The following is a 20,292-nucleotide window of genomic DNA, read 5'->3' as shown; positions in this document are numbered from 1 at the left end:
GACAGGGTTTCACTGTATTAGCCAGGATGGTCTCCATCTCCTGACCTCGTGATCCGCCTGTCTCGGCCTCCCAAAGTGCTGGGATTACAGGCTTGAGCCACCGCGCCCAGCCATTGTTTCCATTTTTAAAACATGTTTTGTACAGACAGGGTCTCACTGCGTTGCCCAGGCTGGTCTCAAACTCCTGGGCTCAAGCATTCATCGTGCTTCACCCTCCCAAAGTGCTGGGATGATAGGGGTGAGCCCTAGCGCGCCTGGCCCATGGTCTGGAATTCCAAGACTCACCGTAGACTCCACTCTTGTGTTTCTGTGCTCGCTGCGTTGGCCGTGTCCTGCACTCGCCGTGTGGTCGGTGCTGTTCCTGTTTCTCCTAACAGCAGCCGTTCACTGATGGTGCATCTTCCTGTGGACATGTCTTCAAACCCAAGCGTGGGAGGGTGAGGAAGCTGTCAGTCTGGTGTAGGACTGAGCCCAGCCTTGGTCAGTCACGGAACCCGTTGTACTGAAATGGAACAGGCCTCCTGTGCTCCTCTGTCGGGGCCTAGAGCCCCTCAGTCCCAGGGCTGGGTTTTGCATGCATGTGCACGTGTCAGCTCTAGGGAGAGCACCCCACGCATTTCTCACGGGGGGCCCGTGTCATATACAAAAGTGCCTATCTCCCCCATGGGTGTGCTGCTGGGTTAATTCAGGGCGCTGGAACTCAGGAAGGCTGGACATGTGCCCCGTCGTTTATTCCCGGTTCTCCCAGCCACCTCCAGTCCTCTGACGTGAGTGCAGCTTTGTTGGCTGGTGTTGCAAGTGTGTTTTGGATTTTCTGCCTGTTTCGGGAGTGTATCGGTTCTGCTTGATCAGGGCTGTGTTCATGTTTCTAAAACGTTAACGGTAATAACTCACTATTGAGTAAAAGCACAGATGGTAATTTTTCCTGCAAAAAGCTTCTTAGATAGAGGAAGTTAAAGGTGTAAGTTCTCGCAGTGTGCTGAGTGACTGGCTGGGTTTTCCTGGTGAGTAAGTGCTTGGGGCAGGCTGCGGGACAGCCTTGTGCTCTGAGAACTGTTAGTGATATCACAAAGGTTTTTATTTCTGAAGGGAAACTAAGGGAGTCAGGATATTTAAAACTGTCTCGGTGCTTCCTAAACAGTGGCTGTTGTTTTTGTCCAAAGTGAATGAAACATTTCAGGTTAATGTCACTCTGTACTTTAAGTATTTCTGTTTAGCATCACATTATTAAAAGCGAGCCTGGCCCAGGCATGGTGGCTCACGCCTGCAATCCCAGCACTTTGGGAGGCCGAGGCGGGTGGATCACCTGAGGTCAGGAGTTCGAGACTAGCCTGGCCGACATGGTGAAACCCCATTTCTACTAAAAATACAAAAAAAAACCCTAAAAATCAGCTGGGTGTGGTGGCACACACCTGTAATCCCAGCTACTCGGGAGGCCGAGTTAGGAGAATCACTTGAACTTGGGAGGCAGAGGTTGCAGTGAGCCGAGATCATGCCATTGCACTCCAGCCTGGGCAACAAGAGGGAAACTCCGTCTCAGGGGAAAAATAAAAAAAAAAAGCAGGTGGATCGTTTGAGCCCAGGAGTTTAAGGCCATCCTGGGCAATACAGCAAGACCTTCTCTAAAATGAAAAATATTAATAGTAATATAATGGCCAGGCACAGTGACTCAGGCCTGTAATCCCAGCACTTTGGGAGGCCGAGGTGGGTGGATCACCTGAGGTCAGGAGTTTGAGATCAGCTTGGCCAACATAGTGAAGCTCCATCCCTACTTAAAAAAAATAAAATAAAATAAAAGGCCAGGCACAGTGGCTCATGCCTGTAATACTTAGGGAGGCTGAGGTGGATCACGAGGTCAAGAGATTGAGATCATCCTGGCCAACATGGTGAAACCCCATCTCTACGAAAAATACAAAAATTAGCTGGGCGTGGTGGCGCGTGCCTGTAATCACAGCTATTTGGCAGGCTGAGGCAGGAGAATATCTTGAACCCGGGAGGCGGAGGCTGCAGTAAACCAAGATCGCGCCATTGCACTCCAGCCTGGGGGACAGAGCAAAACTCCATCTAAAAAAAAAAAAAAAAAGGCCGGGCGCGGTGGCTCAAGCCTGTAATCCCAGCACTTTGGGAGGCCGAGACGGGCGGATCACGAGGTCAGGAGATCGAGACCATCCTGGCTAATACGCTGAAACCCCGTCTCTACTAAAAATACAAAACTAGCCGGGCGAGGTGGCTGGCGCCTGTAGTCCCAGCTACTCGGGAGGCTGAGGCAGGAGAATGGCGTAAACCCAGGAGGCAGAGCTTGCAGTGAGCTGAGATCTGGCCACTGCACTCCAGTCCGGGCGACAGAGCGAGACTCCGTCTCAAAAAAAAAAAAAAAAAAAAAAAAAAAAAAAAAAAATTAGCCATGCATGGTGGCAGACACCTGTAGACCCAGCTATTTGGGAGGCTCAGGCAGGAGAATCGCTTGAACCCGGGAAGCAGAGGTTGCAGTGAGCCGAGATTGTGCCATGGCACTCCAGCCTGGGCAACAGTGTGAGGCTCCATCTAAAAAAATAATAAATAGGCTGGGCGCAGTGGCTCACGCCTGTAATCCCAGCACTTTGGGAGGCCCAGGTGGGCGGATCACCTGAGGTCGGGAGTTCGAGTCAGCCTGACCAATATGGCAAACCCTGTCTCTACCAAAAATACAAAATTAGCCGGGCGTGGTGGCGCATGCCTGTAATCCATCTACTAGGGAGGCTGAGGCAGGAGAATCGCTTGAACCCGGAAGGCAGAGATTGTGTGAGCCCAGATTGCACCACTGCACTCCAGCTTGGGCAACAAGAGTGAAACTCTGTCTCGAATAATAATAATAATAATATACTTCTTAAAAAGTGTGCCTGTTTACATTGGCCGGGCGCGGTGTCTCACGCCTGTAATCCTAGCACTTTGGTAGGCTGGGGCGGGCAGATCACGAGGTCAGGAGATTTAGACTATCCTGGCTAACACAGTGAAACTCTGTCTGTACTAAAAATGCAAAAAAATCAAAATAAGCTGGGTGTGGTGGTGGGTGTCTGTAGTCCCAGCTACTCAGGAGGCTGAGGTGGGAGAATGGTGTGAACCCGGCAGGCAGATCTTGCAGTGAGCCAAGATTGCACCACTGCACTCCAGCTCTGGGCACTCCGTCTCAAAAAGAAAAAAAAGAAAAGAAAATAAAAAAAGGCCGGGCGCAGTTTCTCATGCCCGTGATCCCAGCACTTTGGGAGGCCGAGACAGGCGGATCATGAGGTCGGGAGATCGAGACCATCCTGGCTAACATGGTGAAACCCTGTCTCTACTAGAAATACAAAAAATTAGCCAGGCGTGGTGGTGGGTGCCTGTAGTCCCAGCTACTCGGGAGGCTGAGGCAGGAGAATGGCGTGAACCCGGGAGGCAGAGCTTGCAGTGAGCCGAGATCGCGCCACTGCACTCCAGCCTGGGCGACAGAGGGAGACTCCGTCTCAAAGGAAAAAAAAAAGTGTGCCTATTTACTATTTTTATGGCTTTTGCTTTCTTTTCTTGGTTATACGTTATACATTGGTAACATCATACATTGGGAGTTTGCATGTTTTTGCTTGAGGAAATGGTTATGTTTTGTTACCTACGGTGATATATGGAAACACATCTATAGTATTTTATTGCTTTTTAGTTTGTATGTAGACTTGTTCTTTAACTTCAGAGTGTTTTGAAGAACTTTTCGGAAATCATTAGCAGACACCCTCTGCTGGATGGTGAAATGCGTGTCCCAAGACTGATAAAGTGGCTGTCAGTGCTCCGAGCGTCCCAGTTGCTTTTCTTGTCGGCTGAGTGAGGCAGGGAGTTACGAGGTGGCCCTCACTCTGATACCCCATTTAGTTAAAGCCATTTTCACGGCTGCTCACTGGATTTCACCAGAGATTGCAGTAACATTCAGGGAGGCCGAGAAGTGGTCTTTTTAATCCGTTTGCCTCTGGTCTGGCCCCTGGGGCACTGTTGCTGTTTTTGCTTTCTTCAGTGTGGAAATTGCCAGAGACCATGGGAGAAGGGAGGGTAGAAGGTCCCGTGGTCTGCGGGACCCTGTGTCTGTGTGAGGCCGTGTCGAGGGCCCATGGCAGAGCCCTCACAGAAGCAGAGTTGTGATCATGTACACCTCCAGATGAGCCTGAGACTCAGGATCAGGAAGGGTGGGAGTGAGACACACACCTGCACCCTGGCGAGGGCTGGCTTCTCTTCCTCGGGATGCGCTTCTGAGGGGAGCAAAGCCGGCAGGCAGCATCCATTAGCGTCCCGGGTGCTCTCTCTGTTCGCTTTATATTGATAACAACCTCACTTTTTACTTCACCTGATTTTTGCCTTGTCTTAAGAAGGAAGTGTATCCAGGAAGTCATGAGTTGGTGTCTTAGTGATGCTCTGCTCTTTCTCTTAATCTTTCTCTTTCTCTCTTCTCTTTCTCTCTTTCTCCATTGAGACAGTCTCGCTCTGTCACCCAGGCTGGAGTGCAGTGGTGTGATCTCGGCTCACTGCAACCACCGTCTCCCGGGTTCAAGCGATTCTCCTGCCTCAGCCTCCTGAGTAGCTGGGATTACAGGCGCACGTCACCACGCCCAGCCAATTTTTGTATTCTGTAGTTGTGACGGGGTTTCACTATGTTGGTCAGGCTGGTCTTGAACTCCTGACCTCGTGATCCGCCTGCCTTGGCCTCCCAAAGTGCGGGGATTACAGGCTTGAGCCACCATGCCCGGCCTTTTTTTTTTTTCTTTGAGATGGAGTTTCGCTCTTTCACCCAGGCTGGAGTGCAGTGGCGCAATCTCAGCTCACTGCAACCTCTCCCTTCCAGTTTTAAGCGATTCTCCTGCCTCAGCCTCTCCAGTAGCTGGGATTACAGGTGTCCGCCACCACGCCTGGCTAATTTTTGTATTTTGTTTTTAAATAGAGACAGGGTTTCACCATGTTGGCCAGCCTAGTCTCGAACTCCTGACCTTGTGATCTGCCCACCTCGGCCTTCTAAAGTGCTGGGATAACAGGCATGAGCCACTGCGCCTGGCCAGTGATGCTTTTCTTGACATGCTGACGTGAACACATAACTATCAGGAGAGATGGTGAGTGCCCAGGCGTTGGCCGGAGCTGTGGCTGCTGTCGCTGTAGAACACGCCATGGGAGTCTGGGCTGGTCTGGCCCACCCTCCCTCTGCAGAGCTGCCTGCAGGGTGGCCCTGCACTGCTCTCCTCCTTACGAAGACCCAGGGTTGGCCCTCCTTATGCAGCCCAGCTGGAGGGGACCGTGGCTTGGATGCAGGGCTACGCCAAGGGCTTCTGGGCTTTGCATCTGGTTTCCGGGTGGCTCTGCCACGCGCTGCCCAGCAGGACTGTGGGAAGGGCATGCCTCACCTGGCAGGGGCAGTGTGGATGGCGCCAGTGGCTCTCTACAAAGGGCCCCTTGCACTGCACCTCAAAACTACAGACTCAAAAGGCAGGGGCCCTGGCGGATGGGACCATGTGAATCCTGGGCAAAGACCCCCAGTGCCACCACTCAGAGCGTGGTGCCGTGCAGTCTCTCTCGGTGAGCTTGCTGTTTGGGCGAATTCCTGGGGTTATGTCACACAGGACCATAGCTTGAGTGGCTGAAAACGGTAGAGCCATATTGACACAGAGCTGGAGGCTGACGCCCAGCATCTGGGGGTGCACGGGGCCACCCTTCCTCCCAAGGCTCCAGGGCAAGGTCCTCCTGCCTCTTCAGCTGCAGGCATTGACCACAGTCCCTGGTGCCTCTCGGCTTGTAGATGCCTTGCTCCAGCCTCTACCTCTGTCTTCACACAGTCTCCCCTGCGGGTGTCCAGGTTCCCTCTTCTTTCTTGTCCTTCTTCGTCTATTTTTTTTTTTAAATTTTTTTTGAGACAGAATGTCTCACTCTGCCGCCCAGGCTGGAGTGTAGTGGCACCATCTCAGCTCACTGCAGCCTCCACCTCCCAGGTTTAAGCGATTCTCCCACCTCAGCCTTCCAAGTAGCTGGGATTACAGACGTGCGCTACCACGCCTGACTAATTTTTGTATTTTTGGTAGATACAGGGTTTCACCATGTTGCCCAGGCTGGTCTCGAACTCCTAACCTCAGGTGATCTGACTGCCTCAGCCTCCCGAAGAGCTGGGATTACAGGCCTGAGCCACCGTGCCCAGCCTCTTGTTCTTTTTCTTTTCTTTTTCTTTTTTTTTTTTTTGAGACAGGATCTCACTCTGTGGGCCAGGCTGGAGTGCAGTGGAACAAGCACGGCTCACTTGTAGCCTCCTTCTCCCAGACTCAAGGATCTTCCCACGTCAGCCTCCCAAGTGGGTGGGACTACAAGCATGTACCATCACGCCTGGCTAACATTTTTTTTGTTTTTTTGTTTTTTTTTTTTTTGCATGACAGAGTCTTTACTTTTAAATGATTACTGATACACCAAGTAATAACATGTAACAAGTTCTTGAATTCTATCATCTAGTAATTTTGATTAAGAGAAACTAAAAGCAGCCCAAATAATTCCACTAGTATTCACTGTTCTAACCATTAGCAAGAATGGACTACATTAAGGCTGGCTGCTGCTTCACACAGGTTACAAAGAACTATTTACTTTTTCATAAAGCCCCTGACCTTCAAGAAAGTGTTAGGGAAAAAAAATATTTTAACCCTTCCTTTCTTCAAAGAATAGTTATGTGGTTTTTTTTTTAAAAACCAGATCTAAGAAAGAAAAAGTCAACAGTGATATACATGTTGCTTGAGCCAAAAGGCATATATATCTTGCCAAAAGACAACATATACCCATTAAATTCCTAAGAAATATGAGGTAAAAAGATGAAATCTTTTTTTTTTTTTTTTTTGAGACGGAGTCTTGCTCTGCCACCCAGGCTGGAGTGCAGTGGCCGGATCTCAGCTCACTGCAAGCTCCGCCTCCCGGTTTACGCCATTCTCCTGCCTCAGCCTCCCGAGTAGCTGGGACTACAGGCGCCCGCCTCGTCGCCCGCTAGTTTTTTGTATTTTTAAGTAGAGACAGGGTTTCACCGTATTAGCCAGGATGGTCTCGATCTCCTGACCTCGTGATCCGCCCGTCTCGGCCTCCCAAAGTGCTGGGATTACAGGCTTGAGCCACCGCGCCCGGCCTAAAAGATGAAATCTTTAGATAATTTGTAAGTCTGTACAAAAAAGCTGGATTTGCTACTGCCCAAAAAGTGGAAGGACCTACTATATAATATATGGAAATAATTTAATGCCATTTCATAAGAATATAACTAGAGCTGTGCTAAAGCTTCATATTCATGAGGGCATCTAAAATGCCACTCCACAGAACAGGTGCTTCTCTCTTCTTCTATCCAGTTATGTGGTAGTTTTCATGGATTTCTGGCCGAATGTCACAGACAAAAGCCAAGAGGTTATCCAAGACTTCATCCCTGTTCTGCCGGAAGTAGGTCTGGAGGATGGTCATCTGGGTCTCCTTCTCCACTTCAGTGCTGCAACTGCCATGGGATCCCAGTGCCGCAGCTTCCTTGGCCTTGAATTCTTTCTCCCTCTGCAGGCGGTACTGTTCAATTTCAGCCTGAGCTGCTGCTTTGACCTGCTTCAGCCTCCGGTTCTTTCTTTTACAGGCCTCGGACACCTTCTTGGCTGCCCGCTTCTCGGCCTGCAGCAGCTGCTGAATCCCCTGCGACTGACTAGCCATGGCGGCAGCGATTCTGAGCTAACTTTTTAACTTTTTGTAAGAGATAGGGTCTCCCTGTGTGGCCCATGCTGGGCTCAAGTGATCCTCCTGCCTCTGCCTCTACCAAGAGCTGGGATTACAGGTGTGAGCCACTACATCTGGCCTTTTCCTTTCCTTTCCTTTTTTTTTTTTTTGAGATCGAGTTTCGCTCTTGTTGCCCAGGCTGGAGTGCAGTGGTGCAATCTTGGCTCAATGCAACCTCCGCCTCCCAGGTTCAAGTGATTCTCCTGCCTCAGCCTTCCTGAGTAGCTGGGTTTACAGGCATGTGCCACCACGCCCGGCTAATTTTGCATTTTTAGTAGAGACGGGGTTTCTCCATGTTGGTCAGGCTGGTCTTGAACTCCTGACCTCAGATGATCTGCCTGCCTCAACCTTCCAAAGTGCTGAGATTATAGGCATGAGCCACCGCGCACAGCCTGGCCTTTTCCTTTTCTTTTAAGGAATCCGGTCCTATTGGGTGAGGGCCCGCCCTAATCCACTATGACTTCATCTTAACCTCATTATATTTGCAAAGACCCTATTTCCAAATAAGGTCACATTTGCAGGTTTAGGACTTCAGCAGACACATTTCAGCCCTTAACAGCACCAGAGCTTGGGCTTTCTTGATGCGTCTTCCACACGTACTTCTCTACGGAGGCTTCTCCACACGTCAGCACCTGCCGCCTCTCGTGGCCACTGTATCTTTGACGCTGCTGTTATTTACAGCAGAGGTGGCAAGTAACCAGCATCACCCAATGTTAACTAATGCATTCAGCCAGTGTGCACGCAGCCCTGGGCCTATGGCAGGTCGGGTTCCTGGCCTGGGTACATAGCAGCTTATGGAGTTCTTGCTTTGCTGGGTTATGCAGACGGGGGAGACGCTTTGAGTGGCTCCGGTTGTGTGAGCCTTCCAGCCTGTGAGGAGAGACACGGGGGTGGGAGGGAGTCATGTTGGGGTGAGCAGAGTTGGAGCCAAGAGGGGCAGCTGAGTTATCGCGGCTGCTTGGGCCTCCCCATCCAAAGCAGGACTTCGGCCCTCCTCTGTGCACTGCCTTTGCCTTGCTCATTGGACGTGCACCCACTGCACCTGCACCCACGGTACCCACTGCACCTGCACCCACTGCACCTGCATCCACTACACCCACTGCACCTGTACCCACTGTACCTGCATCCACTGCACCTGTGCCCACTGCCTCCACTGTACCCACTACACCTGCACCCACAGTACCCACTGCACCTGCGCCCACTGCACCTGCACCCACTGCACCCACTACACCTGCACCCACTGCACCCACTACACCTGCATTCACCTGCACCTGTGCCCACAGCACCTGCACTCACTGCACCTGCGCCCATGGAATCTACTGCACCTGCACTCGTGCCCACTGCACCTGTGCCTCCAGCTCTGACTTGGGCTCTCGGACTTTTGTGTCTTCCCAGCAGCTGGTGAGATCTGTGGCCCCTTTTCAGAATAGCATGTTTTGTTTGTTTTGAGACAGGATCTTGCTCTGTCATCCAGGCTGGAGTGTAGTGGCGCGATCTCAGCTCACTGCAGCCTTGATGTCCTGGGCTCAAGCAATCCTCCTGCCTCAGCTTCCTGAGTAGCTGGGATCCCAGGCATGTGAGACCATGACCAGCTCACAAGAGCATTTTTAGTGCATCCAGTAAGATTCCTGGAAAATGAAGGGTAGCAACTACTGAAATATCATTGCTAAAACTCAGGAAAGTTTGGTTTGTGAGGTAGTAACATGTGGACTCTTAATTTAGCACATAACATTGTGAATGGTATGTCTGATATCCTAATTCCGAAGTAGGATGAGTGTCAAGAGCATTGTAAGTTGCCTGCGGTGGCCATGGTGCAATGTGGACATGGCTGTGTCTGTGGCTTGTCACCCACAGTCAGACTCCTGAGGACCAGGCTTGCTGCACTCCTCTGGGAGGTCACCTCCAAATGAGGACCCTTGCCTGGGGGTGGGAGGAGGCAGGCTCCCCTTGTATAGGCAGGTCTTGGGCCTCCTGTTGAGGGGCGGGGCTGCCTGTGGGTTTCCAGATGAGATTCTCTCTCACCCCATTTGCATCGCTGGATTATGTAGTTTCCCAGTTTTGTAAAAGTTATATTATTATTTTAAAACCTAATTATATTTTTAAAAACTTATTTGGGAACTTTTCAAACACACACAAAACTAGAGAGAACGTCCACATCGCCTGGCTGCGGGAAACCCTCAGTCCTCTGCTCTTGTCTTACTCATATCTCCCACTCTCTCTCACTGTTTTTTCTTTTTTCTTTCTTTTTTTTTTTGAGAGGGATTCTCGCTCTGTCGCCTAGGCTGGAGTGCAGTGGCGTGATCTCGGCTCACTGCAAGCTCTGCCTCCTGGGTTCATGCCATTCTCCTGCCCCAGCCTCCCCAGTAGTTGGGACTACAGGCGCCCGCTGCCACACACAGCTAATTTTTTTGTATTTTTAGTAGAGATGGGGTTTCACAGTGTTAGCCAGGATGGTCTTGATCTTCTGACCCTGTGATCCGCCTGTCTTGGCCTCCCAAAGTGCTGGGATTACAGGTGTGAGCCACCGTGCCCGGCCCTTCCCACTGTTTTTTCTCTCAAGTATTTTAAAGCAAATCTCAGTTTTACCCTCAAGGGCTTCATTGTGTGTGGCTCACACGCAGCTGGGCACCCCACAACACTTCCTCCGCGTCACGATGCTGGGCTGGGCTCAGTGTTCTTGACTGTGGCCTGCACATTTTCACTGTGGCTTTACTTGAATCAGAGTTGGGATGAGGGCCACGCGCTGCACGTGGGTGCTGATGTCCCTGAAATTGCATTTCTTCTCTTGGTTTCATGCTCCTTATTTGTGGAAGGATCGGTTGTTGGTTCTATGACGTTTCCTAGCTGATGGTCTGACTGGGTGCGTCCTCGTGACCTTGAACTCGTGCCTGAGCCGACAGTAGAACCAGGTAGAGACGGGAGGGCTGGGACTCGCCAGCGCAGGTCAGTGGCCGGGGAGCAGCTACTCTGGTGTGGAGCCATAATGCTTACATTGGAATTTCCAACTTAATGTATTTTATCTATTTATTCTGTTTTTTGAGATGGAGTCTCCCTCTGTCACCAGGCTGGAGTATAGTGGCAGTGTTGGGTCACTACAACCTCTGTCTCCTGGGTTCAAGTGATTCTTCTGCCTCAGCCTTCCAAATAGCGGGGATTACAGGCTCCCACCACCACACCCGGCTAACTTTTGTGTTTTTAGTAGAGAGGGGGTTTCACCATGTTGGCCAGCCTGGTCTCGAACTCCTGACTTCAGGTGATCCACCCGCCTTGGCCTCCCAAAGTGCTGGGATTACAGGTGTGAGCCACCATGCCTGGCCCCAACTTAATATATTTTAAAACATGGATTGTTTCATATTTTTGTGCCTGTTTTTTTTTTTTTTTTTTAGATGGGAGTCTCACTCTGTCACCAGGCTGGAATATAGTGGAGTATAGTGACGCAATCTCGGCTCACTGCAACTTCCACCTTCCGTGTTCAAGCAATTCTCCTGCTTTAGCCTTCCGAGTAGCTGGCACTACAGGTGCGCACCATCACCCAGCTAATATTTTTTGTATTTTTAGTAAAGGCGGGGTTTCACCACATTGGTCGGGATGGTCTCAATCTCTTGACCTCATGATCCGCCCGCCTCAGCCTCTCAAAGTATTGGGATTACATAGCCGTGAGCCACCACGCCCAGCTGTGTTTTTGTTTTGTTTTGTTTTTTGTTTTGAGATGGAGTCTGGCTCTGTCACCAGGCTGGAGTGCAGTGGCGTGGTCTTGACTCACTGCAACCTCCGCCTCCCGGGTTCACGCCATTCTCCCGCCTCAGCCTTCCAAGTAGTTGGGTCTTTTACTAGGGACGCGGTTTCAACATGTTGGCCAGGCTGGTCCCGAACTCCTGACCTCGTGATTCGCCCACCTTCACCTCCCAAAGCACTGGGAATACAGGCATGCACCACCACGCCTGGCTAATTTTTTGTATTTTAGTAGAGATGGGGTTTCACCGTGTTGGCCAGGCTGGTCTCAAACTCCTGACCTCGTGATTCTCCCGCCTCCACCTCCCAAAGCGCTGGGACTACAGGCGCCCGCCACCACACCCGGCTAATTTTTTGTATTTTTAGTAGGGGCGGGGTTTCACCATGTTAGCCAGGATGGTCTCAATCTCCTGACCTTGTGATCCACCCGCCTCAGTCTCCCAAAGTGCTAGGATTACAGGCCTGAGCCGCCTTGCCTGGCCTTGTGAAAAATTTTAACGTTAATTTTCTTATTTCAAATTGATTTTCATTTAGTTTTTACTAAAAATGCAAATGTACTTTACCATTGCTTCTTTTTTTTTATGTAGGAAAAGTTGATGCAAATTTTGCCTGAATTTGGAGTTTTCCTATTAGGGAGAGTTTTGTTACAAAAACATCGTCGCCTCTTTGGTGGGTGAGCACTGAAGCCTTGTTTCAGTATTTGCAGGGTCAGTTCTTTTGAATATTTTAATGCTTCCCTGTTTGGAGTCAAGAGCTATTTTTACTTTAGTTTTCTTTCCCAGGCAAGTAGTTGGTCTGAACAATGTATGAGCCAGACCTGGTAGAAAAGTGGGAGTTGGTGAAATCGATGTGCTACTAAATGACAAGGGCTGTGATTCCAATATCTTGATTCATGACAGAGCTGGATGAAAGGGGTTTGTTCCTGCAGCGTGGCTTACCTGCCTACTGTGTCGTGAATCCTCATGTGGCAGAGAGTCAGACAGTCGCAGCTCTCTTCTCCGCGCAGTAGAGCTCACCTGGCTGCAAGGTGAGCCGGCTGTCCCGTCGCCCAGCTCAGAGCTGACCCTCACACGTGCAGATCTCTGCCGGGCCTGGGGGTCAGGGTCAGCTGTCTGTGTCACCTGTGGGCCGCCCCCTCTCTGCACCCCCTGAGATTTTCTCGCTCTCTGCATTGCCCGTGGCCGTGGGTACAGTGGGCTTCCTGGAAATACTTTCAGAGGAGGTGACAGTCGTATCCTGCCCGGGCCCCTGCTGCCCTGCGGACGAACTTCCTTCTGTTTCTGGAAGTCAGAGCTGGGAGGCCTGGGGCTGTGGTGTCTTCTGTATGAGAGCTGGAGTGAGGCCAGGGAGAGGAAGGCTGCTCGACTCTTCTTTGGGGAGACCCGCCCCATGGCGGCTCCGAGGTCCTGGTGGGCTGGTGGCTCACATCTTGTCCACCTGCTGTCGTCTCTTGCCCCTTGTGGGGCTCATGTCCATCCTGTGGGGTTCTGGGACCCAGACTTGCCCCTGTGGGCTGGGCGGGGGCGGGGGAGCTCATGCTCGTTCTGTGGGGTTCTGGGACCCAGACTCGCCCCTGTGAGCTGGGATGGGGGGGCTCATGCCTGTCCTGTGGGCTGGGCAGGGGGGCTCATGCCCATCCTGTGGGGTTCTAGGACTCAGACTCGCCCCTGTGGGCTGGGCGGCGGCGGGGGCTCATGCCCGTCCTGTGGGGTTCTGGGACCCAGACTCGCCCCTGTGGGCTGAGCGAGGGGGGCTCATGCCCGTCCTGTGGGGTTCTGGGAACCAGACTCGCCCCTGTGGGCTGGGCGGGGGGAGGCTCATGTCCATCCTGTGGGGTTCTGGGACCCAGAGAGGCAGACTCTGCCTGCCCGTTGGGTTTGTGAAAAGTCAAAGCAGAGAGGAGGATGGACGCCGGCTGGTGCCCTCCAGCCCTGCTGCTGGAGTTCCTTGCATGAACGAGGAAAGGGAAACATAGATTGCTCTCATATTCACGCTGTGTTCACCTCCTGGGTGCTGATTTCCCATGGAGTTGTCCTACCCTGCACCTGTGCTGGTGGGCATGCTCTCGTATTTGTGTTTTATTTTTATTTTATTATTATTATTATTTTTTTGAGACGGAGTCTCGTTCTGTCGCCCAGTGGAGTGCAGTGGCCGGATCTCAGCTCACTGCAAGCTCTGCCTCCCAGGTTCACGCTATTCTCCTGCCTCAGCCTCCCGAGTAGCTGGGACTACAGGCGCCCGCCACCTCGCCCGGCTAGTTTTTTTTTTTTTTTTGTATTTTTTTTAGTAGAGACGGGGTTTCACCGTGTTAGCCAGGATGGTCTCGATCTCCTGACCTCGTGATCCACCCGTCTCGGCCTCCCAAAGTGCTGGGATTACAGGCTTGAGCCACCGTGCCCGGCCTAATTTTAGTATTTTTAGAAAGACAGGGTTTTGTTATGTTGGCCAGGACAGTCTTGAACTCCTGATCTCAGGTGATCAGCCTGCCAAAGTGCTGGGATTGTTTGTGTTTTATAAGTAACGACCTTGGTTTCTGAGGGGAAGGGGGGTTTGGTGCCTATCCTGAGTGTGGTCGCCTTGAGCCTGCGTGGACACGGCCAGCTGGGCTCTTTGTTCTCATTTCTTCCCGTTAATTTCTGATAAACTTCTAAGCATCCATGTAACTGGCATTTTTAATGTTCCTGGTATTGGGTTTTGCTCAGTTTTAATACTTCACGGTTTTCTGGGCCAGCTTTGAATTGTCAGGTGTTTGGGTCTTTTTCTGTTTGTCACTGTTAGCCATAGCAGTGTTAGGAACATCTTGGAACCAATTAGCTTTTTGGGTTATTTCCTTGGGGCAGAGTCTCAGAAGTGGGATTAGTCAAAGAGGTGGAGGCATCTGCAGGCCTCATCCCCACGCTGCAGGCTGCTTCCAGGGCTGCCCCACTCTGGACCTCCTACGTCACGGACACCTTTGTCATTCATGACTTGACGTTAATGGTTGCCGGTTTCATGTATTTAGTTTTTTTTTTTTTTTTTTTTTGAGATAGGGCCTTGCTGTATCACCCAGGCTGGAGTGCAGTGGTGTGATCTTGGCTCACTCCAACCTCGACCTCCTGGCTCAAGGGATCCTCCCGCTTCATCCTCCGGAGTAGCGGGGACTACAGGTGTGGACCACCACGCCAGGCTAATTTTTTCTATTTTTTGTAGAGACGGGGTCTCACCATGTTGCCCAGGCTGGTCTTGAACTTCTGGGCTCAAGCCATTTGCTTGTCCTGGCTTCCCTCAGCTTTGGGATTCCAGGCATGAGCCACCAGGCTCGCCCAGCCTTGAAATCTTTTCTCACTGTCAAGCACGTGTCTTTTAAGTCTTTTCCAGAAATCTTTAAAATTGTATCGAGTTAAGTCACACTGGCCATCACATGGCTAACTTTGTAAGGGAGAAGAGGGGAGAGGAAGGGAGGTAGTGGGGCTCCTGTTGTCCCCTGGAGTCCTCTCCACCTGCTGGGCTCTGGCAGGTTTGCTGAGGATGGCGTGAGGGCGCTGCTATCTTCTGACCTCAGGGCTCCTGTGAGTTCCTGAGGACTGGACCCAGGGGTGGCCTTTGTTGCTCCCTTGGGCATAATATGGGGAGACACAGGCGAGATGTGGGGCCACCACCCCAGCAGGCCTGTGCCAAGCCCCAGGACCCCATTCTTGGAACAGACAAGGTCATGAGGACTGGAAATGCTGTGCGGGGCCCCCAGGGCTACTGACCTTGGCCCTCTTGGCTTCCCCGAACCTGCACCTTTAGTGCCCATTTGGCCAAGCCCACGACGAAGTACCCCAGGTCCCTGCGAAGGGGAACGTGGAGAGCCCCTTGAGTGCCTCTGCAGCCGCGGAGCACCGAGCTGTCCTTGCCTGGGTGTCTCCAAGACCCTGAGACCTGGCAGCTCCCAGGTCTTACCTCATGAATCATGGAGTTTTATTTCTTTTTCTTTTTTTTTTTGAGATGGAGTCTTGCTCTGTCACCCAGGCTGGAGTGCAGTGGCCGGATCTCAGCTCACTGCACGCTCCGCCTCCTGGGTTCACGCCATTCTGCTGCCTCAGCCTCCGAGTAGCTGGGACTACAGGCGCCGCCACCATGCCCGGCTAATTTTTTGTATTTTTAGTAGGGACGGGGTTTCACCGTGTTAGCCAGGATGGTCTCGATCTCCTGACCTCGTGATCCGCCCGCCTCCGCCTCCCGAAGTGCTGGGATTACAGGCGTGAGCCACCGCGCCCGGCGGAGTTTTATTTCTTCAGGTGGCATTGGAGCCTGTCCAGGCTGAGTGCTTGACAGAGGAGGGCCTTCCCTGGGGAGGCTTTGTCTCCCTCCCACCCAGGCTGGAGGAGCTTGGGTCTCATGGGGAAGCAGGACTCGCTTAGGGGCGGGAGGTGACCCTGCCCTGGAGCCCAGGCCCTGCCCTAGGAGGAAGACTGGCCTCCCTCTGCCTCCCGCTGGGGCTGAGACTCCTTGTGGGGCTGGATGACCCGGTCCGTGACCCCCGCCCTGGCCCCGCTTCCGGCCCCAGGCCCCACTGAAGCCCGGAGCTCTGTGGCCTCTGCCTTCCGGGCCCAGCCCTGCGCTCAGCCCCACGCGGCAAGGGCTGGGAAGGATGGCTTGACCGGCCTACAGGGTACAGGGGACCCCTGACGGGTTCATCGCTGGGGCCCCGCGGACCCCCCTCCGTCTGTGCCCTGCGGATGTGGAGACTGAGGACTCCTTCGTCGAAGGCGGCCGGCGGTGAAATCCAGTGGTCTGGGTGGGGTCCTTACCGCGCTGTCCGCGGGTTTCCTCACTGCTCAGGCGGCTGCTGCTCATCCACGCCACCTCCCGTCGTCCGTTCAGCTTCCGCGGGCATCCGCTGTGGGAAGGGTCGTTCGGCTTCCGGAAGGTCCGTTCAGCTTCCGCCAGTGTCCCCTGTGGGAAGGGCCGTTCCGCCTCCGCGGGCGTCCGCTGTGGGAAGGGCCGTTCAGCTTCCGCGAGTGTCCCCTGTGGGAAGGGCCCTTCGGCTTTCGCGGGCGTCCCCTGTGGGAAGGGCCCTTTGGCTTCCGTGGGCGTCCCCTGTGGGAAGGGCCCTTTGGCTTCCGGAAGGTCCGTTCAGCTTCCGCGAGTGTCCCCTGTGGGAAGGGCCGTTCGGCTTCCGCGGGCGTCCCCTGTGGGAAGGGCCCTTCGGCTTCCGCGGGCGTCCCCTGTGGGAAGGGCCCTTCGGCTTCCGCGGGCGTCCCCTGTGGGAAGGGCCCTTCGGCTTCCGCGGGCGTCCCCTGTGGGAAGGGCCTTTGGCTTCCGGAAGGTCCGTTCAGCTTCCGCGAGTGTCCCCTGTGGGAAGGGCCGTTCGGCTTCCGCGGGCGTCCCCTGTGGGAAGGGCCCTTCGGCTTCCGTGGGCGTCCCCTGTGGGAAGGGCCCTTCGGCTTCCGCGGGCGTCCCCTGTGGGAAGGGCCCTTTGGCTTCCGGAAGGTCCGTTCAGCTTCCGCGAGTGTCCCCTGTGGGAAGGGCAGTTCGGCTTCCGGAAGGTCCGTTCAACTTCCGCGAGTGTCCCCTGTGGGAAGGGCCGTTCGGCTTCCGGAAGGTGCGTTCAACTTCCGTGAGTGTCCCCTGTGGGAACGGCCTGCGCCGCACAAGGTGGGGACTTGGCACATCGCCTCGGAGGCCGGACACCCGGCGAGCCCCGCTCGGGGAGTGAGACCTGCTCGGAGGGGGAGCGAGCCCTGAGGCAGCGCCCGTAAGCCAGACCCGCTGCCTGGAACAGATGGGTGGCTTCGCTTGTTTTGGACTAGTACAACTTTTAAGCAAAAAGTAACTGGTTAGGGATTCCACCATATCGCTTGATGTAAACAGACGCGGCAAAATGTTAAAAAATGGAGTAGCTGGAGGCCGGGCACGGGGCTCAGCCTGTAATCCCAGCACTTTGGGAGGCCGAGGCGGGTGGATCACGAGGTCAGGAGATCGTCCTGACTAACACGGTGAAACCCCGTCTATACTAAAAAAATACAAAAACGTTAGCCAGGCGTGGTGGCTCATGCCTGTAATCCCAGCCTTCGAGAGGCTGAGGCAGGCAGATTGCTTGAGGCCAGGAGTTTGAGACCAGCCTGGCCAACATGGTGAAACCCCGTCCCTACTAAAAATACAAAAATTAGTCAGGTATGCTGACGGGCGCTTGCAGTCCGAGATACTGGGGAGGCTGAGGTGGGAGAATCACTTTAACTCGGGAGGTAGAAGTTGCAGTGAGCCAAGATGGTGCCACTGCAGTCCAGCCTGGGCAACAGAGCCAGACCAAACTGACTCAAGAAGAAACAGAAAATCTGAATAGACCTGTAACAAATAAAGAATCAGTAGTCAAAAAACTTCCAATGAAAGAAAAGTTCAGAAACTTTCGCTACAGTTATTGTACTTTTTTTTTTTTTTTGAGACGGAGCCTCACTCTGTCACCCAAACTGGAGTGCAGTGGCACAATCTCGGCTCACTGCAAGCTCCGCCTCCCGGGTTCACGCCATTCTCCTGCCTCAGCCACCTGCGTAGCTGGGACTACAGGCACCTGCCACTGTGCCCGGCTAAGTTTTTGTATTTTTAGTAGTGATGGGGTTTCACTGTGTTGGCCAGGATGGTCTCGATCTCCTCACATCGTGATCCACCTGCCTCGGCCTCCCAAAGTGCTGGGATTACAGGCATGAGCCACTGCTCCTGGCCCAGTTATTGTACTTTTTAGCTTCCAAAAAGAAAAGTCAATTTCAATAAAGAAATTGAATCAGTAGTCAATAAACTTCCAACAAAAGTCTCTCTCTGTATATATATGATTGTATGTATCACTTCACTGTTGAATTCTATCAAACATTTTAAGAAGAATTAACACCAATCCCAACTGGTGTGGTGGCTCACGCCTGTAATCCCAGCACTTGGGGAGGCCAAGGTGGGTGGATCATGAGGTCAGGAGATCGAGACCATCTTGGCTAACACAGTGAAACCCCGTCTCTGCTAACAATACAAAAAATTGGCCGAGTGTGGTGGCGGGCGCCTGTAGTCCCAGCTACTCGAGAGGCTTGAGGCAGGAGAATGGCGTGAACCGGGGAGGTGGAGGTTTTAGTGAGCCGAGGTCGCACCACTGCACTCCAGCCTGGGTGACAGAGCCAGACTCCATCTCAAGAAAAAAAAAAGATTCTATCATATTCCTTGAGAGCATAGCGTTGCCTTTATTCTTAGCAGGTATTACAACTTTCTTATTTAAGTTTTATTTTATTTTTTTGAAGTTACCATTTCAGGTCACAGTGTATGTCATTTAAAATGTACACAAATAGTTTTCTTGCCTTGTTAAGCTGATTAGCTTGCTTGCTTTTTTGTTGTTGTTGTTGTTGAGATGAAGTTTCACTCTTGTTGCCCGGGCTGGAGTTCAGTGGCATGTTCTCGGTTCACTGCAACCTCCGCCTCTCGAGTTCGAGCGATTTTCCTGCATCAGCTTCCTGAGTAGCTGGGATTCCAGGTGCCCGCCACCATTCCAGGCTATTTTTTAATTTTTATTTTTAGTAGAGACAGGGTTTCACTATGTTGGCCAGACTGGTCTCGAACTCCTGACCTCAGGTGATCTGCTCGCCTTGGCCTCCCAAAAGGCTGGGATTACAGGTGTGAGCCACCTTCCTCTGCCAGCTGATTAGCTTTGTAAGAAAATTACAATATTTTTTAAAGTTGGGGCCAGGCATGGTGGCTCATGTTTGTAATCTCAGCACTTTGGGAGGCAGGGGCGGGTGGAGCACTGAGGTCTGGAGTTCGAGACCAACTTGGCCAACATGGTGAAACCCTGTCTCTACTAAAAATAAAAAAAAATTAGCCGGGCGTGGTGGCGTACGCCTATAATCCCAGCTACTTGGGAGGCTGAGGCACGAGAATCGCTTGAGCTCGGGAGGCAGAGGTTGCAGTGAGCTGAAGGTTGCAGTGAGCCGAGATCGCGCCACTGCCCTCTAACCTGGGCGACAGAGCAAGACTCTGTCTCAAAATAAAAGGAAAAAAAAAAGTTGATGCATGACTTTGTGTATTAGTTTCCTGGGGCTGCTGTGAAAAGTACCACCTGCTGGGCAGCTCACAGCAGCAGAGGCTTCTCCTCTCAGTTCCGGAGTCCAGCGCTGGAACTCGGGGCGTCTCAGGGCCACGCTCCCTCTGGAGACTCCAGACAGGGTCCTTCCTGCCTCTTCCAGCTCCTGGTGACTCCAGACATCCTTTGGCTTATGACTTCGTCACTCCAGTCTCTGCCTGTGGTCACATGACTTTCTCTCCTCCCTGTGTCTTTTTTTTGTTTTCTTTAGAGAGGGGGTCTCGCTCTGTTGCTCAGGCTGGAGCGCAGTGGTGCAATCGGAGCTCACTGATTGCAGCCTTCAACTCCTGGGCTCAAGTGATCCTGCCACCTCAGGCTTTCAGGGTGCTGCGATTAGAGGTGTGAGTCACCCTGCCCGGCTGCTGTTTCATTTTACCTTCTATCAGCACTTAGTATGAAATACCGTAAATCAGTATTGCAGATTTAATGTTCAAAAGGTACCACAGGCTGGGCACGGTGGCTCATGCCTGTAATCCCAGCACTTTGGGAGGCCGAGGCGGGTGGGTCATGAGGTCAAGAGATCGAGACCATCCTGGTCAACATGGTGAAACCCCGTTTCTACTAAAAACACAAAAATTAGCCGGACATCGTGGTGCGTACCTGTAATGTTAGCCATTCGGGAGGCTGAGGCAGGAGAATCGATTGAACCTAGGAGGTGGAGGTTGCAGTGAGCTGAGGTCATGCCAGTGCACTCCAGCCTGGCAACAGCGCAAGACTCCTTCTGAGGAAAA

General features: G+C 52.6%; 2 protein-coding genes and 1 pseudogene across 4 annotated transcripts in view; 1 reads left to right on the top strand and 2 right to left on the bottom strand.

Annotated features, from left to right (window-relative positions):
* ZBTB46 (zinc finger and BTB domain containing 46) overlaps positions 1–20,292 on the top strand; it is a 90,526-nt gene that overhangs the window by 10,759 nt on the left and 59,475 nt on the right. The window lies entirely within an intron of this gene.
* On the bottom strand, positions 7,217–7,717 carry LOC117069127 (V-type proton ATPase subunit G 1-like). The gene has a single exon (XM_033187172.1). The coding sequence runs from the start codon at positions 7,684–7,686 to the stop codon at positions 7,336–7,338; it is 351 nt and encodes a 116-aa protein (XP_033043063.1). The 5' UTR covers positions 7,687–7,717; the 3' UTR covers positions 7,217–7,335.
* LOC117068328 lies at positions 8,566–9,235 on the bottom strand (annotated as a pseudogene).

This window comes from Trachypithecus francoisi, unplaced genomic scaffold (assembly GCF_009764315.1).
Source record: "Trachypithecus francoisi isolate TF-2019V2 unplaced genomic scaffold, Tfra_2.0 Lachesis_group21, whole genome shotgun sequence".
Classification (NCBI taxonomy): Eukaryota; Metazoa; Chordata; class Mammalia; order Primates; family Cercopithecidae; genus Trachypithecus; species Trachypithecus francoisi.
The sequence above is the reverse complement of the archived record's forward strand: the minus strand, read 5'-3'. Positions and strand labels throughout refer to the sequence as shown.